Source organism: Prorops nasuta, unplaced genomic scaffold (genome assembly GCF_024137725.1).
Source record: "Prorops nasuta isolate Cenicafe-Biocafe unplaced genomic scaffold, Cenicafe_Pnas_1.2 PNAS00001, whole genome shotgun sequence".
In the NCBI taxonomy this organism is placed as follows: Eukaryota; Metazoa; Arthropoda; class Insecta; order Hymenoptera; family Bethylidae; genus Prorops; species Prorops nasuta.
The window spans coordinates 17,284,266-17,305,847 of NW_027116798.1; the positions used below are offsets into that span (position 1 = coordinate 17,284,266).

General features: G+C 33.6%; 2 protein-coding genes across 2 annotated transcripts; one reads left to right on the forward strand and one right to left on the reverse strand.

Annotated features, from left to right (window-relative positions):
• The first annotated feature begins 1,487 nt into the window (after positions 1 to 1,487).
• LOC136773365 (putative nuclease HARBI1) lies at positions 1,488 to 2,317 on the forward strand. Its single transcript, XM_066727001.1, has 2 exons — positions 1,488 to 1,701; positions 1,770 to 2,317. The coding sequence occupies exons 1-2, from the start codon at positions 1,488 to 1,490 to the stop codon at positions 2,315 to 2,317; spliced, it is 762 nt and encodes a 253-aa protein (XP_066583098.1).
• Positions 2,318 to 2,803: 486 nt separating this feature from the next.
• On the reverse strand, positions 2,804 to 3,783 carry LOC136773371 (myb/SANT-like DNA-binding domain-containing protein 4). Its single transcript, XM_066727011.1, has 3 exons — positions 3,507 to 3,783; positions 3,255 to 3,445; positions 2,804 to 3,166 (listed from the first exon to the last, which is right to left on the reverse strand). The coding sequence occupies exons 1-3, from the start codon at positions 3,781 to 3,783 to the stop codon at positions 2,804 to 2,806; spliced, it is 831 nt and encodes a 276-aa protein (XP_066583108.1).
• Between the last annotated feature and the right edge of the window lie 17,799 nt (positions 3,784 to 21,582).

Here is a 21,582-nt window from a genome sequence, read left to right on the forward strand (position 1 = left end):
TGCTCCAATGCACTGCAAAATTGTATCAAGTACGCTTGTAAACATAATCGAAAACTATTTATCAAACGAAAGCAATTGAGCAGTTTCTGTCACTACTCCATTACTTTTGTACACTAGCCGGTCTTCGGTTGTTTGCAAGCGTATTTACTACAATTTCGTTGCGCATTAGCGCAAAACGAGGAAATACATTTTAATGCTCTTTTGTTATGTTTCTAAAATCCGTTGGTACAATTAAAATAGTACAATTCATAATACAACGAGCCTCGCTACAATACAGGACGTTAAATAATTAAAATTTCTGCTACGATAAAACTGACAGCCCATGTTCGATCTCTGCATCGTAACAGATCGAAAAGCACGCCGAATTCATGTGTTCGAAGTATCGCTTGGTGACACACAAAATCGATCGTGAGTTTCGTTTTTGTTTAAAACTGAAAGAGTTATTTTCTGTAAAACATTTGCCGAGATCGAACATTCTCGTGATAACAGTCTTGCGAGCAACACGTGTACCCTATAAAGACAATAGAGTGAATGGTAGACCCGGTTCTCCTTCAAGCTTAAGGGTCACTTTCACCAACCGTGGTTAAGTAAACCCGAGTTTAAAAAGTGTTACCAACTTATGAAAACCACAAGAAATTGGTTTTCAAAGGTTTGTAGTCTGTGCATTAGTTATCAGCAATTTCAATTTTATTTTTCCGTGAATCTTGTGTGATTCCGGAATAGAGGAATAGAACCAATGCAGAAGCATGGTACCTTGCTAACCTAACTTATAATGGTTATTGACAGTTTTCACTGGTTGTCACCTGATTGCATCTGATGCCAAAAACCACAATTAGCTCCAGCCTCGAATTGCTAAAATAATTATTTCGGCCGCATTTTTTAGTATAAAGTAATATCAGAATATTGTATTTTAAATTATTTTGTATATATAATGAAACCTACGAATCTGTTATATGAAGAAATGAATAATGAAATGAAAATAAAAATTGTAGTTAATAAATTAGATAAGATTATGTATTTAATTTAAACTTATCCTATCATAGAGCTTACAATGAACGGAAATTATGCAAATGTAATGGATTTTCTGGAAGAAGAGGAGGATGAGGTGTCTTATACTCGCACTAGAAGAGTTAGAATGATAAGAGAACTCTTCAATTGGTTTGACTTGTACGATAGTGTTGACTTTAGAAGAAGATTTAAGCTTACAAAATTAAACTTTAGAATGCTGCTATGCAAAATTGAAAATGCCATTATGCCAAATAGTTATCGGTAAGATAATATATATTATTTTAACTTGTAGAATACAGCCCTTATTATATATTAGAAACCATGGCACAATTCCTTTATTTAATGATAATAAATGTAATACTTATTCATGTCTAAATTTTCTGTTTTATTATCTCTATCCTAATGTAAGTAATGATCCAGTTCCTCCTATTATAAAATTGCTGGTGGCTTTAAGATTTTATGCGACTGGTTCATTTTTAATGGCAATTGGTGATTTTGTGGGTATAAGTGAAGCAACAACTCAAAGGATTGTGCATAAATTGTCGGATGTGATAGCTGCATTGAGTCCAGAATTTATCAAATTTCCATCAGGTGATGATATTTTAAAAATTGAAGCAGAAATTTTTCATAAGGCAGGATTTATAAGAATTTTAGGTGCACTTGATTGTGTCCATATTCCTATTCAGTCATATGGTAATACATTTTTATATTTATATTATTCAGTAATGGATAATCTTTAATATATTGGATATTCTTTATAGGTGGAGAAGATGCAGAACTGTTTAGAAACAGAAAAGGTTTTTTTTCCTTTAACGTGCAAGTTATTGTTAATGCAAGATTACAAATTATGGATATTGTTGCACGCTGGCCTGGATCATCACACGACTCAATCATTTTCCATAACTCTGTACTTAAATCCCGGTTTGAAAATGGAGAATTTGGAAATAAAATGATATTAGGTGACTCAGGGTATCCAAATTTGCCATACCTCATGACCCCTCTTTTAATTCCAAAAACACCAGCTGAAATATTATACAATGAATCGCAGATTCGAAGTAGATCAATAATAGAAAGAAACTTTGGTGTTTGGGGTAGGACATTTCCTATTTTAACCATTGGTTCTCGATTTAGAACACCACAAACAACAATGAATGTTATTATTGCTTGCGCTGTTTTACACAATATTATAAGATCTGAAGTAACCGAAGACTCCAATCTTGAAAATTATATAAATATAATGCAAAATTATTCTGAAGCTTTACATCAAGATGAGAGGAAATATTTAATAGAAAATTATTTTCAAAAGTAAGTTGAGTTAATATAGTTTTGTAAGCTACAATTGGTTTATACAATGATTATTAGATTGTAATGTTTGTTCATTGGTTGCAAAGTATCATTACAGAAGATGAAAGAAGATGAAGAACACATATGGACGTTTCAAGGCCATTCGAGCCAGAAGAATTTGAAGAATGTTGAACTTGTTCAATTTTCCCTCTTAGAAGAAGTTTCCAAGAAATTTGACTACTTAAGTTTATTCCAAATATAACAAATTTACAATTAGTCTTCAAGCTTTTAAAGGTTTATTAAACAGGCATTTTTATACAAAAATATCTTAACATTTCAGCTACTATAAATGATATTAATTTTAATGTAACAAACTAAAATTAACTTTTCATAAAGTGTACATGTATGTAATATTTATATTTTAATAACAAAAATTAAACTTTTATATAACACACATTTGACTAGAAAACAATAATACTGTTTTCGCTTTCGATCACACAATATCACAGCTTTAAATTGAATATTCTAAGGTATATTCACTATTTTTATTATTATTCCTTTCTTTTAACGCTATATTTAACTTACTGTTAAGTAGATTTATTGCAACTGATTCTTTAGTACATTGTTTCTTTAAAAGCTCCATTTCCAAATCGTGTTTCTCATGTAGTTGCTTCTTCATTATCTCTGCTAAGTCAATTTTACATTTTAGCAAAGTATGTTGCATTGATTCTACATTTTTATATGGATGCGTTGCTGAAAATCTTGCTTTTAAAGGTCCATTTTTAATAACTTTCAGTGGTTCGCTCACAGGCTGTTGAAGTTTAGATGGATCCCATTTATTCCATTTATCAATATGATTTTCTTTTATTAAAAACTGAAACAACATTAATTTGATTGGCAACTTATTTCTTTATATATATGTATTGTTTTATTTTATGAAGTCAAATATAAAAGCATTTTACGTCAAACACTGGATCATCAGGATCTTCATTTTCATTTTCTTGGGAATTCAAAACGCTATCAGTACAGATTGTCATTGAGGATATACTTTGGTCAGAGTCATGGCGATTATAGAAGCCATCTATAGATTTCTGTATAATTTCATACGCACTTTCATAAATAGTATTTGGTTTAACATAGTTTCGTCCACCACCTGTAAAAATATTTATTAATAACTGAAACTGAATACATTCTTTCTTCTAAAATTTATTTACCTGTTTTACGTTGTTCTAACTTAAGGTTTGCATAATACTTCCTGGTTTGACTCTTGATATTATGCCAAAATTGTTTTAATGTTTCAATGCTTATTTTTTCTCCATAAATTGCATTAAATCTTGAACTTATTTCCTCCCATGTTTTATTTTTTTCAGCAGACGCAACAGTATCGGTTTTTTTATTTTCTATTATCGATGCAAACTCCTTAATTATTTCAATTAATTTCATTTTTTCTTCATATGTAAAAGATTGTCTCTTTTTTTTGTGTTCCGACATTACAATACTGCCTTGACATAAAAAGTTAAACTCATATATATATATATATATATATAATTCTTTTTGTAACATTCGTAATTAAAAGAATGGATAGTGATCCTCAGGTAATAACTGACAAGTGAAAATCGTTATGCTTTTGCAGCTCTATTCCTCTGTTCCGGAATCACAGATTCACAGAAAGACAAATTGAAATTGCTGAAAAGCGCAGGCCATAAACCTTTGAAAATAAATTTCTTGTGGTTTTCATTAGTTGGTAACACTTTTTAAACTCGGTTTAACATAACCACGGTTGGTGAAAGGGGTCGGTGACAGTTTTCCTAAAAATTTTGTATATTCTGTTGCGGACAGTTGGCAGTACTGATTGAACTATAGATAAACGTACTATATCTATTAACTATAGTAAACAATCTGGCATCACTGGCAAACATACACCAACATACACTAATTCCACTTTTAAAAACAATGAGTGTGACATAAATAGGTTTAAATGGAAAATTTAATTTAACTTGTCTCATTGAACATGATGGAAAGCTTAATAAGGATCATAATTTTAGATAAGTTTCCCCTTTTTTATAATTCTGATTTTTAAGATGCGAAAGAACTTACTTCTTTGTGAAATATTATATATTATTACAGGTTACTTAACGAATGACATGAAACATCTTTACCAAATGTGTGTAAACATACATCAGCTTCGAACAGAAAAAGAATGAGATAAGAAAATATTTAATTTAGCCAGGAGATACAAGAAAGGTTCAGCAATTAACGTATCATGTACAAGAGCAATTAAAAGCAATATGACACACATTGCAGATATTGGACTTAATTTAATGCAGGTTCAAAAGGACGCTTTCAAGGTAAGCTTTAATGTCGCCAAAACTAAAAGATATTTTTTGAAAATGATAGAGATTTTAAGTAAGTGGTGGATTAGACTGAAAGAAGAGATAATGATTGCAATAGGACTATAGTAATAACGTATTAGTATTGATTAGTAATAGATTGACCGAAATGATTGAAAATTAAGTACAGATGTTGAGTGAGATTATATAGGAAGGAAGATTGATTAAATAAGTGCAATAGAATTAAAGGATAGATAGTTTGTTAAAATGGAAATAGATAAGTGGGAGAAAATTTGTTATTTTAACGTATATTGTATGGTTATAATAGATTTGTATTTACAGGCATTCATGGAATTAATTGACCGAGAGGATTGTGTAGATCAAATAAGAAGAGACTAAGTGGAATGATGGAGCTGACTCGTTAAATGGATAACTAAGGATAATAAGGCTAAAAACAAAATAGTGGAAAGATGGTAATTGGCTATAAAGATGGAATAGGAAGTAAAGGCTAATTTTTCCATTGTCTGGTAAATATCTTGGTAAATTTATTTATTTGATAAAACTTGAATTTGAATGGAATTTACTACAGTTGAAAGTAGCCCTAAATAGACTTGTTTTAACATATTGATTACATGAATTGGTTTTGACAAATAATCAGAGAATCGGAAGGGTTTATAAAGCTTCGTTTTCTGAATAGGTGGGACAGAAATGATTCTAAGGAGCATTGGCAGAGCAACCGCATGACATAGGAAAAGAGAAAAAGATGTTGATAGAGAAAATACCATTTATTATCGTGTGAATTTAAATTTAAAAAATTTAATATCTGTATTTATTTAATGAAATGCATCCTTCTTGCTGTATGGTTATTAGTAAATACAATTTTTAGGTAAAATCTTTTAATAATTTAGGTTTTATTTGTAGAAATATTTGTCCTGTAAGAAAACTGTTTTTTTCAACTTTGCAGTTTTATTAAAAATAGTTACATTTATTAAATAGCTTAAACTAGAATACAAAATTGTTATTTATTTATTTACTAAAGTCTGAAAGGAATAAATTTTGTTTTATTTTCTATATCTATTTTCAATTGTTTAATCTTCACAGTAAACCTAGAAAATTAAAAATGTCAAGTGAAAAAAAGATTTGGTTATTTGATTCATATAGATATTATGTTAAGAGAAAGTATAAGGATCGTATGTAAGTAATTATATAGATATTATGCAAAATAGATTATTTAAAATTTGTTTGTATTATTATAAGAGTAATAGAAGTTCATTTTTTGGAAAGCGTACACTTTTTATTTTTAAATTTAGTTTAATACATATTGCTGAGACTGTAATAGTGGAAAAATATTCAATATTGTTAAAATAGTACATAAAGATTAATATAAATAATAAAAAGACCAAACTTTTTTACTATTTGTATGACATATTAACATTTAATTTTCTAAGTAATATTGGCATTTCTTATAACTAAATTTGTACGGATTTGATTAATACATTTTCTTATAATAGATATCTGAGCTGCGCTCTGAATAATAAAAATTGCAAAGGACGTGGCATATACAAACAAAATCAATTTTATCTTATGCATTCGCATAACCATTCTCCAAATTTAACTACGATTAACAAAAGGAAATTTTATGAAAGTATTGCAAATTTGAGCAGTGCAATAGGTATTACGCCTAAGGAAATTTACACATGTTTGATCACGTACGTATATTAAAAAACATTTAAATATACAGTGAAAATTATACAATATCTGCAATGATCTTTGTTACATTTTCAATTGATTTTATTTATGATAGAAAGCATCCAGAATTCAATAATATTAGCTTTAACAGTTGTAAAAGAACAATTATAAGGTATATCAATAAAACTCAAAATAGATTTAACATTCCAATGAAAAGGAAAACCTTAGAAGAGTTAGGAGAAGTCTTGAAGCAAAATGAACACTTATTAAAATATAATTTTGGAAACGATATATTTAAGCTAACAGTTACAAACATTCACTTTTTAAATACCGTTAATGTTATACTTTTTGATGAAAATTTCTTCCATAATTTGTCTCCTAAAGTAGAACAAATTTTTGCTGATGCTACTTTCCAAAGCGTCCCAAATCTAAGAGAAAGAAACAAAATGCAGTTATTAACAATTTTAGTTAAACTTAACAGTAATAGTAATAATAAAGTAAGTTAGAACAAAGAAATAATAAATGAAATCAATTTATCTTAATAATATTATTTTAATTAGGCTATACCTTGCATTTGGGTTTTGATGGAGAATAAAACTGAAGACAATTATAAATTAATTTTTGATTTTATAGCTACAAAATTTCCATCGTTAAAACCTAAACTGTCAATGGCTGATTATGAATCAGCATTGAGTAATGCCTTAGTAAAGACATTTCCAAGATTAAAAGCAACTCATTGTTACTTCCATTATGCACAGGTAAATTATTTTATGTGTATTCGTGTATTAAATATTACGTGCACATTCGGCCAACACTCAGCAGCCCCAGCCGCTTAGTAAGATACTCGTATCATTTGTTGATTGATTCAAATGGGCCAATCACAAGCATATTTTACTTAGCAGCTAAAACCGCTGACTGAGGGTGCATTCCAGATTACGCATGAAGCGCATAGAATGTACAGTTTATGTCACATTTATTATAGAATTTAAGTGCTTACTGCGCGCATATGCGTGACTCGGAACGCACCCTGAATGTTGGCCGAAGCACCGTATCGATAATGTTTAACCACCAAAAATGATTTCTATAGGCCTTAATTAAAAAAGCGGGAAATTTAAAATTAATAAGTAAAACGATAAATAAGATAAATTATCCAGAAAGATTCATCGTTTTAAAAAAACTGATATTATTAGCCATTTTACCTGACCATTTTATCATAAGAATATATGGCTTATTAAAAAATGATACAAATAACGAATTTGGAAATCTTTTTGACAAATTTTTTTCATATTATGAACAATTTTGGCTACAAACAGTAAAACCTACAAAATTTTCTGTTTATGGACTGAATAATAGAACAAACAATGTATGTGAGTCTTACCACAAAAGTCTAAATAAAACTGTAGGTAAAGCTCCACATCCTAACGTTTTTCTAAGTAAGGAAAACACATTGGAATTACAATTGTAAAATGTAATTTTCTTTGTAAATCATAAAATTTTCTTTCAATGCTAGGTGCAATAAAATCATTAGTAAAGACTTCGAGATTAGAGTTTAATAGTAAAGGGGCTATTAAAGAAGAAAAAAAAAGGACAAAAGAGTTTAACATGGATATAAAGAAATTTCAACAAAATATGTCTAAAATAATTGGAGAACATATAGGCGAATCTAAAGATAAATATATATATGAATTATTTAATGATTTTTCAGATATTAAGCGACTTCAAAGTTTAGCAGAAAAAAATATGATAGAAAAATTAAAGAATATCACGGTATCTAAAGTCGAGGAAACCAATGATGAAGAAACACATGTGCCCACCATAATTATCGACAGCCAAAGTCATAAAGAAATACTACAAAAATTTCTTTATTTGCAAAATAGATACTTGGGCGAAAATAATAAAATCAAGTTTATTGTTATCAATAAAACGTTGGAAAATAAATTGTAACTTCAAAGATTAAAAAACTATTTAATTTTTTGTACGTTCTGTAAAGCGAGATACTCGAATCATGATTAGAAGTTGTAATTGTAATACACCTTCTCATGAACAAATTCGGATTTGCCTTCGTTTAGGCCAGAGCAAATATTATTGGTACACTATTATATACTATAACTCAGAGCTAAATATCTTTTAAAAATAAATAATCAATTGCTTCTATCCTAAACAATGGATAATCCGAAATCGTTTATAAATGTACTTGCTTAAATATACTGATTTTTATTCCTTAATATCTTGGCTCATAGATGCCAGAAATTTTCCATTCAATTCTTGTACAAACTTTATTCCTTTCATTTTCCAATTGTAACTTTTAATGTTAATTCTGCATTTTCCATTACTTCTATTTAAATAAGTTAACTGTAAAAATAGAAATTCTGATCATTATTTACAAAATCCATACTATCATATCAACTATAAATTATAATTCAATTAATTTCTAACTGTATACATGTATTATTGTTAATTTTGAAAACTGAAAAATTCCAGTTACCATTCTCTATCAACATCTTTTTCTCTTTTCCTATGTCATGCGGTTGCTCTGCCAATGCTCCTTAGAATCATTTCTGTCCCACCTATTCAGGAAACGTAGCTTTATAAACCCTTCCGATTCTCTGATTATTTGTCAAAACCAATTCATGTAATCAATATGTTAAAACAAGTCTATTTAGGGCTACTTTCAACTGTAGTAAATTCCATTCAAATTCAAGTTTTATCAAATAAATAAATTTACCAAGATATTTACCAGACAATGGAAAAATTAGCCTTTACTTCCTATTCCATCTTTATAGCCAATTACCATCTTTCCACTATTTTGTTTTTAGCCTTATTATCCTTAGTTATCCATTTAACGAGTCAGCTCCATCATTCCACTTAGTCTCTTCTTATTTGATCTACACAATCCTCTCGGTCAATTAATTCCATGAATGCCTGTAAATACAAATCTATTATAACCATACAATATACGTTAAAATAACAAATTTTCTCCCACTTATCTATTTCCATTTTAACAAACTATCTATCCTTTAATTCTATTGCACTTATTTAATCAATCTTCCTTCCTATATAATCTCACTCAACATCTGTACTTAATTTTCAATCATTTCGGTCAATCTATTACTAATAAATACTAATACGTTATTACTATAGTCCTATTGCAATCATTATCTCTTCTTTCAGTCTAATCCACCACTTACTTAAAATCTCTATCATTTTCAAAAAATATCTTTTAGTTTTGGCGACATTAAAGCTTACCTTGAAAGCGTCCTTTTGAACCTGCATTAAATTAAGTCCAATATCTGCAATGTGTGTCATATTGCTTTTAATTGCTCTTGTACATGATATGTTAATTGCTGAACCTTTCTTGTATCTCCTGGCTAAATTAAATATTTTCTTATCTCATTCTTTTTCTGTTCGAAGCTGATGTATGTTTACACACATTTGGTAAAGATGTTTCATGTCATTCGTTAAGTAACCTGTAATAATATATAATATTTCACAAAGAAGTAAGTTCTTTCGCATCTTAAAAATCAGAATTATAAAAAAGGGGAAACTTATCTAAAATTATGATCCTTATTAAGCTTTCCATCATGTTCAATGAGACAAGTTAAATTAAATTTTCCATTTAAACCTATTTATGTCACACTCATTGTTTTTAAAAGTGGAATTAGTGTATGTTGGTGTATGTTTGCCAGTGATGCCAGATTGTTTACTATAGTTAATAGATATAGTACGTTTATCTATAGTTCAATCAGTACTGCCAACTGTCCGCAACAGAATATACAAAATTTTTAGGAAAACTGTCACCGACCCGGTGAAAGTGACCCTAAGGGGAGTACCTATTGTTATATACATACAACTTCTTATAGTACCTTTTTCTATTAACCTAAAACCTAGCTAATAACTTTGTAAAGCTAAGATTAAAACATTTAATTAATTTAAAGTTAGTTAAATTAAAAAAGGCTCCGATTGCATTCTGACCAAGCGCCGTGTGGCGTCATTCGTATGCAACCTGAACCTCTTTCTTAGGCAACAGTACTTTCTTGTTGCCGGGGCCTCAGAGCGCACGTGGCCAAAAGTCTTAGTCAGCTATTAGAACAATCGACTTATTGACACACGGTCGACTTAGTAACCATTGACGCACGATCGATTCCCAAAAACTATATCATATATGGTCATGAGAATCGATGCATTTTGAGGCAACGACTTGACTGCTTGGCTCCTGACCAATCAGACCGGGCTCAGCAGTAGCTAGAACAAGTCACCTGACTTTACCTGAGCATTAGCTCCCAAGTTACCCTAAATTCTCTCTAACTTCAATTAGATAACCATTTTATTAAAAAACCTCTAAAACGTGTATAACTATTAAATTTCTTTTTTATAATCGAACATTGTAAAATAACTCTACAAGGACTGAATAAATTTAATTGTACCAAAGTACTTGAATTAGTTTGTCACGGTGTGAACCCATAACACTATATTAACATTACAGAGCGAAATTCATGCCGCACATAACTCCGTCATTTCTTAGCCGATTTTAACGTATAGGTACCTTTTTAAAAACGCCAGAAGTACATCTAGCGACCCACGTTGGCCGATTATTCGAATTTAACTTTTTTTTCCATTTTTTTTTAGTTTCCTATTATTTTTTAAATCGACCAACGTAAAGCCCTCGGTCTCCTTATGGCATTTTGAAAAAGGTGTATAAACTTGTAAATCGGTTAAGAAATGACCGAGTTAGGTTTGGCAAGAGATTTGCTCTGTAATGTCGGTTTTAACTTCCAATTATCTTCTAAAATTTTAGGAATATGATCATTTTTTTAAGGACTAAAGTTGTTCGTTGAGATACATTCTATAATGGTAAAAAGCCCGTTTCCAACAAATATGAAAATTGAATATTAATCAGATTTAAATTTTACCATATAAAACAGGTCGCTATATTTATTGAAAAGGTAAGTCTTTCCGGCTATGAGCGAGAGTGTAATGAATAATTTGAAACCAAAAACAAGCTGATATTGCTAAAATTGTCGAAGGTTTTAGCTAAAACCAATTCAGCTATACGAAAAACAGTATCGAATCTGTTTTACCGACTTGACCGTGTATCAGTATATTAGACAAGGACAGACGCGCGTTAAACTATTTCGCTATGTTAAGGGGAATCCGTATATCGACATTACAGGGCAAAAACTATTTCGCATACAGTGTCGTCATTTGTTGGCGGATTGTAAAGTTATTATAGGTTTTTGGAAAAGCCAGAGGATTATCTACTGAAGTACGTTGGGCAAATTAACAAAAAATGAAAAAAAATTTTGGCTTAAATAAATATATTAACATTATTCAGAAACAACAATTAAATCGCAAAATCCCCCAACGTACTTCACTAGATAATGTTCTTATGTTTCCAAAAAATCGACAAAAATGCAAATCCGTCAAGAAATGACGATGCTGCATGCGAACTAAATAATGGAAGAAATTCGTGTTGGCGATTTCCCGAACACGAAATTCTTCTAATATTTATTTCGTATGTAGCATCGTCATTTCTTGATGGATTTGCATTTTTGTCGACTTTTTGGAAACGTAAGAACATTGTCTAGTGAAGTACGTTGAGGGTTTTTGCGATTTAATTGTTGTTTCTGAATAATGTAAATATATTTATTTAAACAAAATTTTTTTTCATTTTTTGTTAATTTGCCCAACGTACTTCAGTAGATAATCCTCTGGCTTTTCCAAAAACCTATAATAACTTTACATTCCCCTAGTAAATAACGACGCTGCATGCGAAGCAGTTTTCGCCCTGTAATGTCGGTGTACGGATTCCCGTTAAGAACGTTCATCTTCTCTCTACTACTCATAACCTAAATTCATTAAGAAATCTTACTTACTATATAATATCCCTGTTAGTATGCGATAACAGCGCAACAGTGCTATTACAATTTATTTTCAACTGAAAAGAGAGATTTTTGAAGAATATATGACTCTACCCTCCTTCCTCATAAAACAATGAAATTGCGTAATTATTTTATCATAATTTGGACTCTAGAATCCGACATAATTAAACAAGATCCCACAAAAGACAGACTTTGCCTGTAAAAAAAGGCGGCAAGTACATAAACCATCTAGCATAAATAATATAGTAAAATCATCCAATTAAAAAAAGTAGTGAAATCCAAATATTAGGCAAGTGTATTTTTTCACCTTAGCAAAGGTAAATTTTTGAAAAAAAAGGAACAAAAAAGTTACATGCCGGGCCCGTAATGTCCATGCACAGTGAGAAATAGAATCGTCTGTGGTTCGGCTAACTTCACTCTGTATTTTAACATGAAATTTGCTGTACTACGCTATAGCTGAATCTCACACACGATTCAATTTCCCACTGTGCATGGATATTACGGGCCCGGCAAGTAACTTTTTTGTTCCTTTTTTTTTTCAAAAATTTAACTTTAGCTAAGGTGAAAAAATATATTTGCCTAATATTTGGATTTCACTACTTTTTTTAATTGGATAATTTTACTATATTATTTATGCTAGATGGTTTATGTACTTGCCGCCTTTTTTTACAGGCGAAGTCTGTTTATTGTGGGATTTCATAACGTTTTGTAAGAGTATAATATTTAAAAAATTAAATAATTCTTTTAATATTTCTACAGAATTTAAAGAAAATTTCCACACTTCTCATTTTTTAAAACAGCAGCGCTTAACTAATAAAATAATATATATTAATATTGAAAAAATATGACAGTCGACAGATTGAATTTATTGATATTTGTAATGCATTCTGCATAAATGAACTTCATAATTAATGCCCCGGCTACTTGTTTAATATTTCAGTTTCACTATAATAAAAGTTTGATTAAATTTTTCATAATCAATAAACATACTTTCAACATATCAAAATAATTAATTAAAATATATGTTTTAATTAATTTACATTTTCTGTTTATCAACATTTGACTTTTTACCACCATCTGACCTTGCTAGGCTTCACTAGTTTCATCAATTGCTTGAAATGATAATGGGTCAAGACTGGACAAGCAATTCGCAAAGCTTTGAATAAGCTACAATCAAGCATATATTCAAAGCTGACATTGTCATTTTGCATACCACGTTTCTTTTTAGCACCAATCATTGTTACAATTATCCTGGTAACTCTTGAAAATGGTGGCATGGGAGATACATTGGCGAGTCGTCCTTATAACATTTCCTGTGCCAGAGTCCTCAAATATTCTTTTCGCTAATTTCTATACACTGTTGAAACTGGTCGGATTTCTGATGCTGCAAAATGGAGTGGAAACCGTTAATGTTTGGACTGAGTTTCAATTGAGAATAAACGTGCATTTTTTCATCCATACCAAGGACCAGTATACTGCTTTTGGCCTAGAATACTAGCATAGGTAACAGAGGAAAACAATCAACAGTTATTAACTCAATTTTACAGAATTTCATCCAATGAGTCTCATCCTTAAATTATGGTTGAGCAATGGATGACGTTTTTCTGAATATTGGCTTATTGTTACTTTGCCAATCTTTCAATGCTTTCATCTTTGCCTGTTTCAAGTACCAGAATGCAGGAGTGAAAAGCCCAATGTTTGATTCAACTCCAATAGTCAGTATGTGAGCAAACCTTCTTTTTTGGTTTTCTAATTCAATTGTACCAAATTTATTTAAGTCAAAGCACAAGTATTACTATTTGTTATAATACACTTGCACAGTGACTGTAAAATACTAAATGATAACACTATGAGTAAGCCTGAAATCAAATTCATCATTTAACAATCTTAATCTTCAAAGAAAATAAATATTTGAAGGAACATGAAGCATCTCAGTTACTTACCAGCATTTGATGTTGCCCCTTTTCCATTTTCTTTATTGCTTGGTGACCTAACTTCTGTAATATTCGGTTGTCTTCGCATCTTTTGTAAACATCTATTATAGTATAATTAGCTTAAATCCAAACACTAGTCAATTTGTACTTTACGTAGATGAAGGTTCATCGTTATGCTTCATATTTTCCAAACAAGCATTACTATATTTTAGTCTGAAATAATTGTTTGCACAAATGATATAACCTATCGAACAATTGATATCCATATCAGTTTAAAAAGAGAAAAAGTTAAACAAATTTTATTAAAGATTTCCACACCTGGAAGTCAAGCATATGATTATTAAATACCTTAACCATTTCTTTCAATTAATATCCAACTGATAATGACCGATGCACATTAATGTTGAAAGTATGCTTCTCATTGGCACAGAGTTGTAAATATTAATCTTATTTAATCCAGTCAGCTCTATCCTCATCAATGAATATGAAAATGTTCTGTCTTAATTTAATCTGAAAAAGAAATACCACAAAGTACCACAAAGTATACTACATCCTGTATTGTAAAATATAATGTTATACTTATCTAATTCGCGAATCCTTCAGTCACTGTTAATTGAATTATTTGTGATTGTAGAAATTAACAGATGCAATATCGCAACACGACGAATAACCTCACTGCATTAAATAAAAATAACCACATTACAATTTACACAGTTCAATATAATCGCCGAATTGACAGTTCACAACCATATATAGTTTGGTCGTTGAGTATATTATGTTCGAAGCGTTGTGAAAATGACTTCACTTTTCTTAGCGACCAACTTCAACCCGAAACATACACTCTGGCTGGAGAAGAAGAAGGTTATGAAGGAAAATTTTATTTTTGATATATATATAGCTAATACAGTATGAGATCTCTGGATTGCGTGAACCGATTTTGATGTTCTTAGGCGCAAATAAAAGCTTTTTCAAAACCACTTCAAAAAAAGCTTTACTTAAGTAATGGCAATGGATTATTCGCAGAAAAAAATCGGTTTGAAAATTGGGATGCCCCAACTAGCTGTATAAGAGAGTAGTGCCTCGACGGCGGTATAGGCATGACTTTTTCTACTTTTATGTACTTGCCGTCATGACACTACCGTGTCTCTTGATATTAAAGGTGTACCAATCTCAGCGTGCTTTGTTGTGAGTTTCTATGTGTTGATCATAAGAAATGAACTAACACATACGATCTAGAAAGAAAGTATGATAAGATTCATACATTCGTATAGTTTTATCCAATTATTTCAGTTTTTAGAGGTGAGACTATGATATAAAAATTATTCAGAGTTCCGTTGATTCATGAGGAAGGGTGGGGGGGGGGGGGGGGGGGGGGTAAAGATATAAACTATTAAAAATCGTTTCTTTTCAGCCGAAAATAAACACTATTTGCACTGTTGCAATGCAATCTCCTACCAACAGGAATATTAATAATTGGGAATTATTAGTGTATTTATGCTAGGAGTAGTAAGGTGATGACCGACCAGCCCCCTGACACGAGTATCGTTAGCCTAGTTTTATATGTCCATAAAATGTCTCCAAATCCGCCAGGTGGCGATAGCAACATTCATGCATGTTACATATATATAGTGCTATACATATGTAGTATTTCGATATTGCTTGGAAGAAAGTGAGTTTGGAGATTTTTAAGTGCTAAGTATCGTATATACTTTTGAATAATTAAGATTTATAATGCCGTATTATATTGTTTCGGGGGGTGTACAAGTGGCTATCCTTCGAATAAAGAAAAAGTACATTTCTTTTATGTACCAAAGGATAAAAATTTAATTCTTTTATGGCAAAAGGCATTAAAAAAGCAAAATATTCCATAGCTTTAACCAGTGTGTGAAAAACATTTCTTTCCAAACGATATTTGTTGGCGACGTGTTTTAACAGATTAAGATAGAAATACGATTGGTGAGGTAAGAATTATATTTTAATGAATGAATTTTCCGCTCAAATTTAATATTGTTTAAAATTGTAAATTAAGAATAAATAATTGCAGTCTTCCCCGTTTAAAGTTCCTCGACTTAGAAAAGGTGCTATACCCAGTCAACATTTATGTACAGAATGGACAGATACTTTTGAAAGTACAGATCAAAATGATGAAAATGAAACTAATATAGTTACAGAAGTTGTAGATGTTACAAGATGTTCAGGAGTTACAAATTTAGAAAATATAACACATTTTACGGATACTGTAATAAGTCTCAGAGAATCCCTAATAAATTTTGTAGTTACCGTAAGGCTGATTGTTTATATAACACACCTACTCATGATAGAAATCTAAATGAAACTTTACTATTTAAAGATGTTATTATGGCGTTAAATAATAATAAACTGAATTTGCCAAATCAGTGGACATATACAAAATATGAAAATTGCAATATAACATGCCTAATTTTATATCTACCATTGTGTACGCGATTAAATAACTCCATAAATGGAATAACAATTTATATAGTAAAAGAAGTTATATTAAATTAAAATATGGAGTTAAAAGTATTAATTTTAAAACAAGAATTATTAAGCATCCCAGAAAATATTTAAAAAATTGGAACATTGAAGCAGCTTACAGAGTCTTTATGTTCCGTAGATAAATTAAACATATGCCTAGGTGGTTCAAAAATAGTTCTGACCTACTTAATTTAGGGCATTCTTACATGTTTCAAGTTTTTTGCGGTAAATACAGGTATAAACAATGTCTGTTAGTTTTATGAAACAAATGAAAAAGGTGCAAGTTTTGTAATCGTCTGATAAATTCACTGAAAAAAAGGTGTCGAGTAAAATTGGAAAACAAAATACAGTGAATAAATTTCAGTTCAAATTTATTAAATAACAGAAGAAAAATATTATTATTGCAAAAAAAGTACTATCATGCTGAAAGGGCTAAGAAAAAAGCAACATACGTAGGATAAAAATTAAAAGAAGAATGAATGAGTTCAATGACATCTGTAAATAAAGTATCATTTACTAGCTTGGAAGACCAAATAAATAAAAGCAATCTTTCTAAGAATTTAAAGACTGTAGTGTCAGAAATAATAAAATGTATGAAATATAAAAATTCCAAAAGCCGAAGATACAATGACGGATGGCTCTTTATGTGTTTGTTAATGCATATATAATCACCAAATACGTATGAATTTTTGAGAAATAACAATTCACTACCTCTTCCATGTGTGCGCACTATATAAAGGTACAAACATATTTTCGTTTTTAAAAAATAAAATATTTAAAAGATTGCTTTTCTGTGAATGAAATATGATTATTGTGGAAATAGTCTGTTTTAATTATTGTATCGTACCTTACACAGCTAATATTATTGCGACGCGTTTTGTTAGCGACGTTAGTCGCCTTAAAACCGTCCGGTTCGATTGATCGAGAAGGATCCAAATGAATTGGACAAGTTTAATGTTGTCTATAAAAACAGTTTATTTTGGTTAAAAATAAAAGAAAACAAATATTTACAATGTTTATACATAGTGTTCTTACAACCTTAACCTTATTTGTGTCTGTGTCGTTTGTGTACTGCCGCTGCAGGTGTGTTCGGAAATGTAATTATCACTAAGCCGCTAATGCAAAAATCGCCCGCTGGCGGCGCTTCGTTCGGTAGCCTTACGGAGGGCCCGGCAAGCCAAAATGGCGGTTATCTGGGGACGCTGTAAGAAAACGGCATTAATCCCTGACAAAAAATGGCCATTGGCCCGGAGAACTCCTGGACTCGGCCGTTAGCATGGGCATCGGGTGTAGGAGAGGTGCGGATGACGCGAATAACTCCTGCGCCAGGATATGCTCGGAGAACTCCTGAGCGAAAGATGGCTGTATCCGGAGAACTCCTGCGTAGGAAAGGTTAAAGAATATACCCGGAGAGCTCCTAGGTACGGAATGCTCAACTGGGTCGGAACTCGGTCTGATATAAGCAGTTGAGCCGCCGTAATCGGTGTCGGCGCTGCAGAGCGGCCGGTTTGGGTATTTGGGGAGGGGTTATACCGAGAACACTATAATCCGCGAATACTATAATGTCGACCGCGGTATCGGCATGTACGCCACAGCTTACCGCCACTACGCGGTATCGTACGTGGGTAGCAACAGAGCAAGCGTTTCGTCACACCTCCCCCCTCCTTACCAGACCGATAAGATGGTTGTTCGGTCTCTTAATAACTTCCCGCTATTTCATTGGCCGGATGGTGGGGCCCGTCTTGTCCAAAAATTTTCCGCCTAGCGACTTTTTCGTGACGGTTGGTACGCCTAATGACCACGGAAATTTGGCGGGCTGGCGGTGAGCTGTCATCACGTGGTGACCTGTCAATTTAGAAAACGTGTTAAAATTGATGTTTTCAGGCTTCCCAGCCTCCCTTCGGACTTGTGGATTGTTTTTGGAAAGACTTCTGGTGCAGAATAGTTTCCGCACACTGAAAAATTACTCACTACTTCAGGTTTTTAGGCCTGAAGTAGGAGTGTAACAGGGTCCACGTTGTCGTAGGATCCAGCATCCGTCTTCGGTCTCGACGCGGAGGCGAGCGTTTCTCTGCCTTAACTGCCACATCTCTGCACGGTGCCGCATCTCCTCGAGGATGCCGACCACGGAGCACTCCCGGGGGAGCGGAATCTCCGGGACAGAAACAGGATGCGGCACCGGCTTTGACTAGGAAAGAAAGGCCGGGACGGGGTGCGGGGGAACCCTATGTAAGGGTATGGTTGGAGTCGGTTTCGTCGCCCGTTTAGGCCGGTTCGGCAGAGACGGCATTCGGAGCAAATCCTCAAACGAGCGAGCAGAAGTCAGAGGCAACATGGCGACCAGTTCAGCCTCTATCTCCCGGATGGGAGATAGTCTCGCCGGCACTGGATCTGTCATCTCGGCCAAGATGGCGTCGATGTCCAGCTCCAGAACGTCGAGATCGGCTGACCTAGTCGCAGGTCTATACGCGTGCGCGGAGTGGTGCAGCAGGCGCAGCGGGAGCGCATAGGGGGAGCTGGTGCGGGCGGAGGCGCGTTGGCCTTCCGCTTCGCGGCCAATCGTGCCATGATGGAGACGCGGCTGACCGGACGACCGATCGGAGCGGTCAGGTCCGGCAGCCGTGCTTGCAGGGGTTGTCGGGAGAAGGGGATTACCTGTCTCTCGACGCCGAGGGTCGGAGACTGGGGAGGAGCGGGGGGGGGGGGGGGGGACGCGGCCGGAGCGCGACGTGCCTGACGGTGCTGGTACATAACTGACCAGGGTGTGCCTTTTGGGCGATGCTTCCGGCCTTGTAAAGCCCATCAACGCGATAGGGGAAAAATGGGCTATTCATTCCACCTGCAATTCCGGACAAGGTTTTAACTCTTTTATATGATGATGACCTATAGTCTGACCATCTACATTTTGAAGCCTAAAAATGTCAGGTGTCGGTGCTGCCACCACGGTGTATGGGCTGGAGCATCGGGGAGCTAACTTACTCGTGTAGTTTTTGGACGCGTCCGATAGGTGATGCTCGCGCTTCATTATTTTTTCACCCGGTTGAGAGCGCCACTCTCGTTGACGGAGACCGTAGTGTCACTTCTGCGCATGCGTCGCGTCTTGCTGCCGTTTGTGGGCCTTCCCCCTAGACGTTCCTAAACGCATCAAATTTTGTTCATTGGCCTGAGCGTCCTCCTTGGTGATTTCTCGGTCGGTAATTTCGGTGTGTTCGATATGGAGCGCTCCGAGTGCGTTCAGTGATCGTCCAAAATTTAGGAAAGCTGGACTAAAGCCTGTACTGGCTTGTTTAGCCGTATTTAGAGCAAACATGAGCTCAGGCAGCTTTTCGTCCCAATTTCGGTGATCCTTACCGACATATTGACAGATCATTGTTTTAATCGTCCGGTTTGCCCTTTCTACGGGATTGCATTGCGGAGAATAAGGTGGTGTCCGTCTGTGCTGAATCCCGAGTTTTTGAAGACCCTCACAAAACTCATGGCTAATAAATTGTCGGCCATTGTCAGTCGTGAGGACTTTTGGGCATCCAAAGCGGAAAAATACCAGCTCTCGGAGGGCTTTTAGGCAACTTTTAGCGGTAGCGATTCGGAGGGGTTTAACTTCTACCCAGCGAGTAAAATGGTCTTAGATAACTAATAGGGTGTTGTTACCCAGTTTTGACATAGGCAACGGTCCGACCAATTCCATTAAAATCGTAATCCAAAGTTCGGTGCTGAGTTTAGTGAACATCATCCCGGCTACCCCTTGTTGATCGATTTTATGTTGCTGGCACGAGGTACATTTCTGTACATACGTCTTTGTCCTTCTCGCAACATTCCGGGCCAGAAATATTTTTCTGCTAAACGGGCATGGGTACGGGTGACTCCTTGGTGTCCAGCCGTTGGCTGGTCATGACATTCCTCTAATACTCGTGGGCGAAGTTCGGTAGGGACGCATTGACACCAACCCTGCCGAGGATGGTGATGGTACATTACTTTTTTGTCCAATATGTAATTGGACAATTTCTCAGGTTCCTTGACCAGGTTCTTGATTATTCGGTTGTACAGTGATCGCCAGGTATGGCTTTCCCTAATTTTTTGATGCATTTAGGAACTACTCTGAAAGGACGCCAGGGCGCTCACTTCGACAGCCTATCCTGCCTATCAGAACTTATTACCGCTTACCTCGTGGTAGAAAAGTGGGGATAGCTGTCAAAAGTGACAGCCAACTATCTCCTTATGGTGTAAAGTATTATTCGTTTATATTATAATTTGTACCAAGGGCCATTTGAAAAGAAAGGCGTCTATAAGCTACACTAAAATAATTCCCATTAAGCTTTTAATAAATAAATAATGAAAAGCTGCAAATATAAAAGAAATAAGCTCTATTCTTTTACACGCATATGTTAAATAATGAATTATAGACTGTTTTCATTTTTCAGACATCAGTATATATTAACATTATTATTAAAATATTTATGATATTTAATTGTTTCATGGCAAATTTTATCACACTTCTAACTTTCAATAATCTAACGCGACTAAGAGAATTAGGAAGATAGTATATTATTTAACATATACTATTACTTATAAACGTTATTTTATATATATATATATATATATTTTTTTTTTTTTTTTTTAGTCAGGGGAAATGCTCATGCACATCAGCAAATCTGCAAATCAAAACAGACTACTGATAGTGTGGGACTCATCAATTAAAGACGCCTACCCACTAAAACCCCTCAATGAATTCATCGTCGTTAGTCAGTTTGCGTCGAGAATATGCGTTTGGTCAACGTCCATTATTAGTTTCGTCAGTCAGTCTACGTTGAGAGTGTGCGTTTGGTCATCGTTCATTATTAGACTCGTTAGTAGTCGGTCCAGTATCCGTTTCGTTCGAGCACCTGATCCAACCTTTTAGGGATGGATGCCGTCAAATTGCTCAGAAATTCAGGCTCGTACCGAAGATCCTCCCATACTCTTTTC

Excerpts from the sequence above, each read along its gene's own strand:
- LOC136773365 (XM_066727001.1), top strand. The coding sequence starts at position 1,488 with ATGGCAATTGGTGATTTTGTGGGTATAAGTGAAGCAACAACTCAAAGG. Across the intron at positions 1,702-1,769 it reads TATTCCTATTCAGTCATATG|GTGGAGAAGATGCAGAACTG; the intron begins GTAATACATTTT and ends TATTCTTTATAG.
- LOC136773371 (XM_066727011.1), bottom strand. The coding sequence starts at position 3,783 with ATGTCGGAACACAAAAAAAAGAGACAATCTTTTACATATGAAGAAAAA. Across the intron at positions 3,446-3,506 it reads GTTAGAACAACGTAAAACAG|GTGGTGGACGAAACTATGTT; the intron begins GTAAATAAATTT and ends ATATTTTTACAG. Across the intron at positions 3,167-3,254 it reads CTGATGATCCAGTGTTTGAC|TTTTTAATAAAAGAAAATCA; the intron begins GTAAAATGCTTT and ends ATGTTGTTTCAG.